General features: G+C 37.5%; 2 protein-coding genes across 4 annotated transcripts in view; both read right to left on the bottom strand.

The window, feature by feature from the left end:
- Window positions 1–12,919, bottom strand: part of yipf5 (Yip1 domain family, member 5) — a 145,800-nt gene that overhangs the window by 29,978 nt on the left and 102,903 nt on the right. The window lies entirely within an intron of this gene.
- Window positions 1–12,919, bottom strand: part of LOC137195833 (glucocorticoid receptor-like) — a 76,526-nt gene that overhangs the window by 10,750 nt on the left and 52,857 nt on the right. For all 3 annotated transcript variants that reach the window (XM_067608475.1, XM_067608477.1, XM_067608474.1), the window contains 3 exons: window positions 8,727–8,843; window positions 4,795–5,067; window positions 2,082–2,226 (listed from right to left, as the gene is read on the bottom strand). In XM_067608475.1, the coding sequence (XP_067464576.1) occupies window positions 2,082–2,226; window positions 4,795–5,067; window positions 8,727–8,843 (535 nt within the window). The remainder of the gene's footprint in view (window positions 1–2,081; window positions 2,227–4,794; window positions 5,068–8,726; window positions 8,844–12,919) is intronic.

Genomic DNA, 12,919 nt, shown 5'->3' with positions numbered 1-12,919 from the left:
AAGCCCTACATGGAAGCTATAGTTGTTGAATGCTAACAAAATAATAATTTTCTCTTGGTTAAAATGAAAACGTGTGCTAGCATAACAGAAGCTAGCATAAAAGAGGCAAGCTAAGAGAGATAGTGGGACTTTGGGTTAGAAGAAGTGCTTCAGACAAAGGAGCTAAGGAGAGATGAAGCTCTACCTTGTCCTGTTTCCTCTTAAGACTCTTAAAGACTGTGGTAAAGTCAGAACAGAAACCTCTAAGTACAGTCAGTTTCACAGCCACTGATTCTTAAAGTATCGCTTTGTAATTAACATACTTGAGTTGTACCTGAGCCATCTCTCTGTGGCTTCAAAGCAGCACAGACGGTTATTTACTGTGTATTGTACTTGATTAAGCCTCTTGTCTGTATTAAGAATGTGCTTTCCTGCTTGTGCTTTGTTGTGTGTATTACAAAACCTGTGTTTTCTTCCGGCAAATATGTATCTCAATAAATTACTACAATGAATACGTCAATCATTATCGAAACATGTCCTTGTATCTCACCACTGCAACCACAGTGATCGAGCACCTGTGTGCAGCTGCTGTAGCTTGGCTGTTCAAAGTTCAAAAATACACCTACCTGCACTTCTAAAGCTCATTACTTAACACACACACACACACACACATATATATATACATATATGTGTGTGTAACATTTAACATATATACATCATTAAAACTGAAATTTTGATGATCTATTAATTGCATTAATTGCTTTGAGCCATTTATTTAAAAAAAAAAAAGTCAAAATTCTCTGATTCCAGCTTCTCAAATGTGAATATTTTCTAGTTTCTTTAGCCATGAGTCATGGTTTCTTTATGACAGCAAACTGAATATATTTGGTTTGTGGACTGTTGTTGACATCACCTTGGGCTCTGGGAAACTGTGATTAACATATTTCACCATTTTTTGACATTTTATGGACCAAACAAATAATCAACAAAAATCAAGAAAATAATCGTTAGTTGCAGCCCTGAAATAGTTACTGCATCTAAACTCCTGTAAAACTACAACCACATCTGTTTGTGTTTGGATTAAACAAATGAGACAGCACATGCCAATTAGTGAACTTCTAGAGGTTCTGGTTAGTAGATCTTGTACTTTTTGGACAGAGTCAGGTTAGTTGTTTCCACCTGATTCCTGTCTTTATGCTAAGCTAACCTGACTGCATCTCATCTCACTCTGAACATGATAGCCATCATTATCCCCAAAATATTGTCTCAATACCACTCTCATGGTCTTTATAAATAATATTGTTATGTAAGGCTGCAACTAATAATTATTTTCATTATTGATTAATCTGTCAATAGTGTTCTCGATTAATCCATTAGTTGTTTTTGTGAATAAAACATCAGAAAACACTGAAAAATGCCTGTGAATAAAATCAACTGTTTTGTTTTTTCCAAGCAGCAGTCCAAAATCCTAAAATATTAAATTTACTATAATGTAAGACAAGGAAGAGCAGCCAATTATTTTTGCTTGAAAAATGACTTTAATGATAAATCTATTATCAAAATAGTTGCTGATTAATTTTCTGTCGATCAACTAATTTTTATTTTTATTTTTTTCCCCAATATTACTCACCTGCAGCTGCACACTTGTGTTTATATGAGCATAAAACAATGGGGTTTTTCCTCACTAGATGTAGAGCTGAAAGATGGGTTAGGCTCATCATATAAGAAAGCTTTTTTGGCCATTTTCTTTCTAATTTATAATCCTTGATTCCCCTTTACCGCAGTCTTTGTCTCTGATAACTCCACTAAAGGCCTGGAAAGGGTTCAGACAGCCATGTGCTTTCTCTGATAAACATGGCATCAGCAGTGACTTCTTTTCACCTGATTTAACATCTTAACACAGGAACTGCTAAATTTCCTTTAGCCTGCCTTCAGCCTGACTTCAATTCAAGCCAAGCTGAGTCATGAACAGACAGCTGGGCGAGAGTGTAAGCTAAGTGATGAATTGAGACTGACACCCTGAAATGAGCAAAGGCAAAGCAAAACTGGCTGAAGAAAGAACAGTATAATGTAAATATGCAACAGCTGCCCGTAATACCCACTTGTTAATGACGAGATCAGGGGCGAAGCAGAGCATGGTACCGTTACACTGCTCATACGACCTCCAACCCAGACTGAAGGACATGAGGAAGAGCCAGGAGCACTGCAGTAATGTCATCTGGTCATCCAGGTGCAGGTTACGGAAGCCTAGGAAGGTCAAATAAAGTGAGTTATAAAGAATACACAAACAGAAACAAACCAGGGAAAAACACACAGTCATACAGTAATCACACAAATTTAATGAACAGCTATTGATATGGCACCAAAAAAAGGGATTATTACATTTAAGAATTTAGGTGGATGTTTTTTTAAAGATTGTTTGTCAACATAATAATTATCATACAATCACTTTGATGCATATTTTTAACAACAGTACAAGATTTAAGTGTTTTTTCAGCTTAGAAAATATAATAGCAATATGTTGCAGCATGTAATACGATGTACCTGTTTTGTATGTATTTTTAAAAAGTACAGCATATCTTAATATCTTGATTACAAAGAGATACAGAAACATTAAACAAAAGAAAACATCATTGCTGAGAGATCATTAAAACACAATCACAAAGCCAGCCAAAATTGGACGATCTAGTTAAGTTGATGTTCAAATTGGATTCAAATTGCAGTTCAGTCGTTTTCACACTGTCAAAACCATAAAAGTAGATATACACATGGAAAGTCTTTTCCCGATGTATTTGTTTTAAACCACAGCTGTGTTATGTAAGAGCTTCTCCTACTAAGAGCCTTTTCCTCACTATCACCTTGGCAGGCTGCCAGCTGCAGACAATACACACACAACAAGACTGGAGCCAGATTTGTCCCTCTTCACACTGTCACACACAAAGAATTCACAGTAAAAATGTTATGTTGGGAGGTTTTCTCTGAGAAATCTGATCTTAAATCTTGGCTGTGACCAACAGCAACACTTAAGAGTGAGAGGAGAAAATCTCCAAGCAAATACTTGGAGCTATTACCAAGTCATGTGCCTTCTTTCTCATGATTAGAAAACTAGCACGGGGGGTTAAAATTCCAACTCTTTGTGTTTCCATTTTTGTTTTTGTGGAATGGAAACAAGGTTGCTGTCAAACCAAGCAATAATCTTTTTTTTTCTTGATGTTTACAACATGAATTTTAAGTTATTTGGGACAACAGTAAAATACAAGTCTATCCATTTATGAATGAATCCTAAGCTTTCTAAAAACATGGAAGGATCACCTATTCCAGTTGTCCTTTTGCATGTACATGTATTTCTATTTGCACCTCTGAGGTACTGATGGCATTAGCATGTCATGAATAATACCAGGGACAGAAAAACCTGCATGTAATGTACTTTTTATGTTTGAAATCATTCTGTTAATGCAGTATTTTCAGTAAAGCACAAATACCATGTATTTTTAAGACACAAATGATTGCATTTAAGTAGATTTTAATACATTAGCACATTTCCATTTGGTAGAATGAAGGCCCTCATAGGAGTTCACATTCAGTCTAATACTATTGCCATAAAACTGCAGAGATTATGTTGACTTCCCCCCCTTTTAACACCTTCTCCTCAAAAAGTCAAATTTTTTAATACTCACACATGTTATAATGTGATCCAGAACAGAAACAATAATCCTTTATTTGTAATGCAATTACATTAAAATGAGTCAAGATGTCACTGACAATAAACACAGTAATTTGAATTGCTCCTAGATGAAAAAAAAGAGAAATTTCCGCTTGATGTAGGAACAGTTGCTTTACAGAGATAATGATTTTCAGCGGGTTGAGGGAACATCATTGTTATGCACATTGAAAAATACATTAACCTTGGTCATGACCTGATCAAAATTAAAGTACTTTGGAGAGGCTGGGTGTCTAAAGTGAATTGTTCATTTATAAGTCACCATTACTCTCCTCTTCAGTCTGTAATTACAGATTCAGCCAATACAGAGGTTGCACTCTTTACTGCATGCCTGCTGAACATCTGTTGTTCTCTGGCTCCACTGCCAAGAGAAGTCATTTTGGGGGGGGGGGGGAATCAAATGTTTTATGTGTTTTTGTACAGTCTTAAGTTAGAAGACATGGATGACTTTAACAATGGCCACCTCTGCACCAATTAAGATAGCTAAGTGGCTACCAGCCTAACCATGATTCAATCGGCTCAGCGACACAATGGCTCCATCTTTGCTTCTCATTAACTGTATAATTCCTCTTGATCAGCTAGAAGCCGCAATCTAAATCCCCAATCAAAGTCATTCATCTGACTAGAGTAATGTCTTAACACCTGTTTTCACCACCGGAAGGAACACTGACATTTTGAAATATGGTAAATTCTGTTTCTTCACTGGAAACGTCACATATTTTACAGTATTTTGCAAGTTAACTTGCGGCTACACATGTTCTTTACTTTTACAGAGGAATGCTAGCAATGCTGACAAGCAGATGCTCAGTTAACTGGAGGGAAAAAGTGCAAGGTTTGCTATTATGTCTAGTCAAACTGCAAATGTTTCAGTGCACAAACAAGGAAAGTGATGTAACTTGGTTGACCAGCTGCATGTATTAAAAGTAACACATGACTGAAAGCGGGTGTTTTTGTTTTCCATCAGTGACTTGGCCTACTTCACTACACATTGGTCTCAGTTACAAGCTGGAAATAACACCACTGACACACTGCTTGGACAGCAGTATGCATCTAGACCAAACCAAAGGCAGCACATGTTAAGAGGCTTTCTTTACCTGGCAGAGACTTGGCCCACTTGACTGCAGAGATGACCTGCTGTCCGCCCAGCCTGTTGAGAGTGGTCATGAGCCGCGAGGACGTGTCAGGCAGTGTGCTGTCATAGCCTGAGTAGATGATCTCCGGCTCGATGGCCTTGAGCACAGACAGCATGGTGGGCACGAGTTGGGGCATGCACCTGGGGATGACTGGCACGGGCATGTTGTTGATGGGCTCTGATGATCCAGGGGGCCGCTGCACTTTCATCTTGATTAGCTTCTTGTTTTTCCGTGCTGAGGGGGTATGGTGGTGGGGCAGAGAGTAGAAAGAGAGGGAAGATGACACAAAACAGAAGGGAACCAGTGAGCAGTGGTGGTTGTTGTTTCACTTTTTAGGCATTTTGCTCCTGTTCTCAAAAAAGAAAAATCATATCAAAGGAGATATCCTTTGATATGATTTTTGATTTTACAGACAGCCAACAGTGTCCGAACAAGAGAGACCATACAGTAAAATAACTAACAGTTTGTTACAGATTAATAGATTACACTTTGATACACTAGGATTAGGATCGGAGCCAGAATCAATTTGATAGAGTCATGTGCTTCCTACAGAGAGACATGTACTGTATGTAAATCAACAGTCTAAAAAGGCACAAATGTACAGACTGCCTACAGAACAAGGAGAAACTGCCACAGATGTTCAACCTAGCAGGCTACCAGAAGGTAATTAAGATCAACCCTAACCCTAACTACAGTAACAATTAATCAAAATGTAGATTAATGTGATCTTTTCTCAACTAACTGATCATTTGGTCTTTATAATGCCAGAAAAAAGAAGTCTAAAACCTTAAAACATGGATGTAAAATCAAAAGGAGCACACCAGTGACTGAAACTACTGAGTTAATTAATAAATAGTTGAATTGATTCATTAAAAATAAACAACAGGAGAGGCAACAATAACAACACTGTCATGATCTAGATATTACAAATCTCAAGCATTCTGCACTCAGTTTTCTCCCTGTGAGTTCTAACAAAGCCGTGAAAGGTCAGGAGAATGCAACATGCTGGTTTACGGCAGGTATTAAGCCATTTCTCAGATTTTTTCAACATTATGTTTTTTTTTTTTGCAGTCTCTATTAAGTGCAACAAACAGCAATGACATACTGAGCAAGTGTAACATTTTCTCCCACAAAATGTGCAAAACATGTCTGGGGTTGAGAGGTTACCATGAAAAAACCTGTTTTTTCCTACTCTCTACCTTTTTTAATTTCCTCTCCTGGCGTTTCTATGGCAACTAAGAGCCTTTCTGGTGGGGGTATGTCTGCTGATACGCTGACGTCCATCAAATCATTCTCTCCGTCTTTCTGTCTCTACCAATCTGTTTGTCTATGTTTTGGCAGCACCTGGAAGTTGCTTGGCATCCTCTTGATCACATTGTTGATATATATTGTAAATCCATTCAAATTTTGTCATCCTGTCTTTTTTTTTTTTTTTTTAGGGAGTCTTTCCTTAATTTTTCCTTAATTCCTGAATCGATTGTCAGATGACAGAAGACGGTGTACTGCTGTACAGATTGTAAAGACCCCTGAGGCAAATTTGTGATTTGTGATATTGGGCTATACAAATAAAATTGACTTGATTCTGTGAAACAACTTTCACCTCTGTCTTAATAAACACTGTGTGGTTTACATGTAATCTCACTTAACACTGATTTGTACAAACCACTGACTGACTGTCATTCCCCAAAGGAGCATCAGCTAAATTAACACAAGGACCTTTTACCTACTATGTTCCGAGTACTTAAGCAGTAGTTATTGTGCTTCACCTGTTTCTTTCCATGTCCTTCTTCTTTAACCTCGACAAAGCTCAACTGTTGCACTGTGTCCTAAACATTTATTCCTTGCAAGACGCTGTTTTTTTCTCCACTCTCTGCCCGTCTGTCTCATTATCTGATCTGAGGCTCTGGACGTGACAGTGCATCATGTATTGATCAATGCGTGGAAGGAGGAGGTGGTGCTCTTTCCTTGAGTGTGGCCTGCATAACAGCACACATGTTCAGAACAACACGTTCATAGACAATGGTGCACACACGTTCACAGATGAGTGACTAACACCAGCTGATCCACACTGTAGCCTTTCCAATTCTTGTTCAAAAATGTCCAAGAAGACTAATTTCTACATTAAATGCAAGACTTTTCTGCAATTTTCGAGGTTCTGTTAAGGAAATTGTTGATTTATTAATTGCTGGTACATCATTGTGAAATATCTGAGCTCACATTCAAGCACGCCTTGAGAAGACATGATTTTCCACAGAACTTGACTCATTGTGGGAGGCAAGGCAAAGTATTATAATGACAACTAGAGGTTATATTCACTCTCAGTTCACTTTTAGGTTTTATTTTTTTCTTCTCAAATCCATTGACCTCCAAACCATCAACACCACAAATTCAAAAAGGATTTTTCAAAGCCCACAAGTGATCTGTTTTTATCTGTCACTGTCTTGACAAACAAAGCATTGTCTTTTCATTAAAAGTTAAAAGTCATAGAACTCAGAGTATAATTATACCCCAAAGTTATTCCTATGGGCACAGAATCATTACATTCAAGGTAAAAGATAGGAACAGAATAAAGTTAAAAGCTAAGACGAAAGGCAGAGAGGCCTTTTTAGATGACGATAAATGACAACAATATGGTGAGGAGGAGTATAGTATGGATATAGTTATAGTAAGGAGATGTGAGACACAGTATGTTTCAGTGATGTATGTAATGTGAATGTACTCTATGACCAATAGGACTATTGTAAGCATCCATGTTTATTTGAGGCTGTAAAAATGTCAACCTGCTAAGATGTCTGGGAACAGATGGGGAATATAAAGTGAATGTTGTGGAAGTGAAATAAATGTGATATGATATAAAGACATGTACTATGGTCCTGCAATAGTGTATTCTACTTTCTAAAAGAAAACTACTGCTTTGATGTCTCCCTGTTATAGACTGATATTTTCCCAATATTTGAAATGTTGCAATAACACAAATAACAAAAATGTACTTAAAGTAATCAGCACTGCGGTTATGGAAGTATACTTAGTATATTACAAATAAGTACAATTTATTGAACTTTACTACATGATTTTAAACATGGCAATGTTTCATTATCTCAGGTACTGTATATCTTATGAGAATTTTTCTCAGCTCATTAAGGCAGGAGGTGTGGTGACATGGGCTTAGAGCTTATGTAACCATTTTCCATTAAACTTGAGTGAACGTGAATTGAGTAGAAACCAAACATACTAGAGGTCTTAGTAGAAAAAGTGGGTGGTAGTGTCACAGGGCCAATGACATGATACTCAATGATTTGCAGTTTCGACAAGCTACTACTTAGTGGAAAAGTTTGACATCTGGAAAATGCTAATTCGCTTTTGTGCTTAGATGAGACGACTGATACCATTATGACCAGGAGAGTAGTATCAATCTTCTCTCGGCAAGAGAAAGAATAAGTATATTTCCTAAAACTTTTCCTTTTACTGTTATCTCTTGGTATATGTAAAAAGTTAATATATATATTAAAAGGTAAATATACCGTATATAAATATATCCTAAACTCAAATGTGATTTTAGGCAACTAACTGATCCTTTCCCATCATATAAAACTACACTGACCGTTAGGTTGTGGGTTGTAGTAGCTGGAAGAGCCACTTCATAGTAGGAGGTGTGAGTTTGGATATTAGTCAAAAACTTGGTTTAAATATCCAAAAACATGTGGTTGAGAACTATGACTATTAATTTCTTCCTTATCCTCCAACCCATAGTATAACAACGTGGGTGGAGGGAGGGGAGTGTGGGTGGAGGCTCCATATTGCTCTGTATGAAAGCTAAGGGTGCTCTAACTGCTCTAAATTTGTTTCCAAATGCTCGGAGCCTTTAATGTAGCCTGGCCTGATTCACTATTTACCTTCCAAGTTCATCCCGGCTTGAAGACATTTCCTGAAGCGGCAGGCTGGACAGTTCTTCCTGCGGATCTTATCAATGATGCAGTCATTTCTCCCTGCACACAGGTAGTTGTGCTGGCCTGTAAAAAGGAGAGGAAGAAGAAGAGGGAGAAAGAGGGAGACATATTAGCTAGCTAAGAAGGTTTGAGATGGATTAGCCTGAGCAGTATGTATTATGACCACACTAACCACCTGTTGATTCTACAGTAAGCCTGACAAGCCTGTGGTATCCCTCCGGTGTTGACAGCTTCACTTCCTCAAGTCTGTACTTGGAACACACCACAATCCTTGACTGTGTACAGAGCTCTTTCAGGCAAACAATCAGACATGATCCACATTCCTAATGTGGCCCATATCCTAGAGTCTAAATGATCCACATTTGATAGCATACCTTGAACACTCTCTTTCTTGTGCAATTACTCTTTTATCTGAGTATGAATGCTGTACATGATTAGGATGCGGGAAAATAAACCTGAGATTAAACTGTGATTAAATTCATTTAATTTGAAAAATTGGACAGCAATAGATTTTTGACCACAGGGAAGAAATTCTGTGTCTACTCTATCAAAAATTTTTAGGAAAGACTCAAATATGACTTTAATAGTTTAAGATGTTAAAGAGGAAGGCTGACAATACTCCATTTTTGTTGTAAACAAAGCTGACGAAGCCCAAAGCCAAAAATGCATTAGCCCGTCTCTTAATACTTTCCAACTTCCCTGTCTGTGGCCCTCAGTCCCATTGGTTCTTACTGAAGACATAAATCTTTTAAAAAACAGGTCACAAATATATAAATATATATTTTTAAAAAGGCTAAAATATTTCCAGAATCTCAGATTTAGTAGATGTTGTAAAGAATGCATTTGTATTGTCTTTTCAGCTGCGTATGTGGTACACTAGTGAGTATTTACAGCAGCAGGGTGTATGTGGGTTTAATAATAAAAATAAACTATACGGTGTGGCTCACTGGTGTGTTTTTAATAGTTTGTAGACAACAATGAAGGTCTATGGCACGTAGCTCTGGCTACGCAGGCAATACTTGTTAGCTGAATCAATGAATTGTTGGTTTTGATCTTTTCATAGGATCTGTTGACCTTTAAGAAAAATATAAAATATCACCAGTCTTCTTTTCACCTAAAATCATAGTGTGCATTATTATTATCATTATTATTTCAATGATATTTATACACACCTGGCTCTGTGACTGTGCAAGCCCCCCCCCCTCCCCCTCCTTAAACTTTATGGTCCAGCCTGGAAGATCTATTTTATATCATGTTTCCATGTCAGTTCAGTAGAATTATCCTGGGCCACAGTGCAACAGTGTCTTGCTTTTAGCACATACAGTACTTGTGTGAGAGCCTGAGGAGTGTCACATGAATCTTATCTTTTCTGCATCAACACATTCTTTTGAGTTCAGACTGAGACATAATCAATCCAATAGACAAAATTAATAAGGGGATGTCCCATGACATCATGCCAAGCATGCCATGGTCATCATTTAAAGTTTCATTATGACAGTCATTCTATAAAATCCAAATGTCATGAATAACTAGAATCACTTCTGATGTGCTGGATGAGTCACTAACCTACCAACGAACTTCACATCTGCTGCTGAGATCATGTAACACTGTGGTAAAGAGACCGTAGGCAGTGATTTGGAAAGACGCTTTACTAATATGTATCTGCCTGTGAAAAGGACTCATTGGCTTTTCCACATCCTTCAGTTACAGGTCAGTGTTAGAAGAAGTCAGCAGAAGTGAACAAAAAAAAACCTTTTATTCAGTAAGGGAATGTATCACAGAGAGATTTTCAAGTAATTCAAACATGATTTTACTTGCACAGAAAATTTAAATGGAAATTGCCTCTTTCATTGAACAACCTACAGGACTTACAGATAGCTGTATACTCTTGTCATGGCCTGTATTAACATATTATTTCCAACTATTGTATTTCCAAAAACTTTTGCAATGCTGACTGGTTTTTCCAGACTTCTAGTCACAGACAGGTGATGGTGACGATGTACGTCACCAAAGCCTGAACTTTTTTCAGCTCAAGCTCTGCGCCAGAAAAACACATCTATATCGGAGCGCTTCCTTTCCTCTTCTATTGAAAAACGTGGAGTTCAAAAGCATTTCTTATTAAAGAGCATATGCCCCTTCTGGATGACAGGATAACTAAATTATAGTGTACTCCCCATCACCAATTACTGTAGATATGGAGAGGTAAGGTGGAAGGGCCTGCTCATTAGTCACTTCTTGTATAATAGCATTACTTATTATAGAGGAGATCTACACAGCTATTATTCTCTGAGGAGTGGCAGAAGTAGAAGATACAATAAATAACTGCATGGAAACCCTGTAATGTGCAGGCTTTTGATGTTCTGGAAACTTGGCACTATATTCTCAATTGATGCTGAGATCATCATAGTGGAGAATACAATAAATATTTCACTTGCTCTGCCTCTGCCACTCTCCAGCAACCCTTCAATTCATTGTACACACACATTGAGGCGTTTCTGTATGTCTGCAGAAATCGTCAGTGGCTACGATGCCCCGACTGAATGCCCTTTGGGACCATAAACATTATTACTGATCTTTGAAATATCATGTGCTTGATGCTGCTTCTTGATCTAAAGGGCATTCAATAATACTGCTGGTATTATATAATTGAATGTATAAGAACACTGCACAGTGTGTAATGTGTTTTCCTGTATCATATCATCCTAAAGGCACATGGCTTATAATAACAGAAATATTGTGCTGTATATTGATATGATATCCCTAATAAAAGAACAAGAACTGCCTTTGTATTAAGTAAAACCTTAAACCTCCTTGTAGTGATATCAAACCAGACACAACAAACACTGAATTCAGCTATGTGTCTACTAATAAGTTCCTTAAAACTGTCTTGTGATCCTTTGCTACTATGAAGCACAAATTGGTTGTCCATGCGTTCTAGATTCACAACCGTTCAAAAACTACGAGGAGAAATATCTGCTAACTGGCTGATTTCTTTTCCATGATGAAACTAAATGAAAGTAACTCAATAACAATGTGAAAGATGGATGAATCTGCAGAATTATTCCCTTTATGCTCCTAACTGCTAAAACAATATCCTCCACTTCCCTATTCCCTGAAACTGATTTCGTTTTTCACCTACTTGACCTGCCTTGACCTGCTATTTCTGCCAGTAATGTTACTGGTTCTTGGAAAGAAGTAACACATTTATGGACTTAATTCATCTACTATCTCACTGAAAATTGGACAAGACGCTGCAACAGCTGGGTCAGCTGGGTCAAACCGAGAAAACAGGAAGGATGCGCCCTGAGATTTATAGGAGGCTAAGCTAATGTAACATTAGCAGCTGTGGATGTGAACGTAACGTCAACATTAGTTTTAGTGGAAAGAATATTTTAGTTATCCGTTATGTGTTTTGGTAGGGATCTTCACTATAGGAATATGTTTGCATTAATATGATCTAACGTCTCAGATGCTGAACAAGTGAACAAGTGAGTGAATCAGCTTCTAAATTATGAAGCCTTGCTGCAGTGTAGAGCACAGGTAGCTATAATAATGCCAAGCAAACAAGAATGACACTGTGTATGTATCATCTCAATCTGCTATAAGTGAGGAGTGTATATAAAACTATTAAAATGCTGGAAATAGAATGAAAGATGGCCCATACAGACCAAATTGTGTTTTTTCATTGATCATAGGATGTGGTTTTGTGCTCCTTAAATCAAATTACTGTATGTTTCTCTATGCACATGTCATCGTGACAAGTTGTTCCTAAATGAAACACTGCCATAAATTCCAGGTTTGTAATTCCTGTTAAGGCTAAGTGTTCAGTTTTGTACAATTTTCAAAACAGCTTTACCTTTAAATGTGTTTATGTTTAAGCTTTGACCTTCGACCCCTTTTCATATTTGACAGGCTGTCCATACATTGCATTGTGCTGGCTGTCAGATCTCTTTAACACTGGCCTGTGTAGTTGCCTTTTTAAGAGTGAGTCAATTCATCATTATTTCCTTTACCCTAGCAGTGGTTTACATTATTTTGCCATCCTTGTGTATGCTCTCTAAGTTTTCATAGAACAACAAAAAAAAAAAAAACAAGCGAGTGAATACTGAGCCTAATACAGCAGCCTAAATACATGCACT

Source organism: Thunnus thynnus, chromosome 13, assembly GCF_963924715.1.
Source record: "Thunnus thynnus chromosome 13, fThuThy2.1, whole genome shotgun sequence".
NCBI classification, from domain to species: domain Eukaryota; kingdom Metazoa; phylum Chordata; class Actinopteri; order Scombriformes; family Scombridae; genus Thunnus; species Thunnus thynnus.
This window is presented reverse-complemented; position numbering and strand designations above follow the sequence as displayed.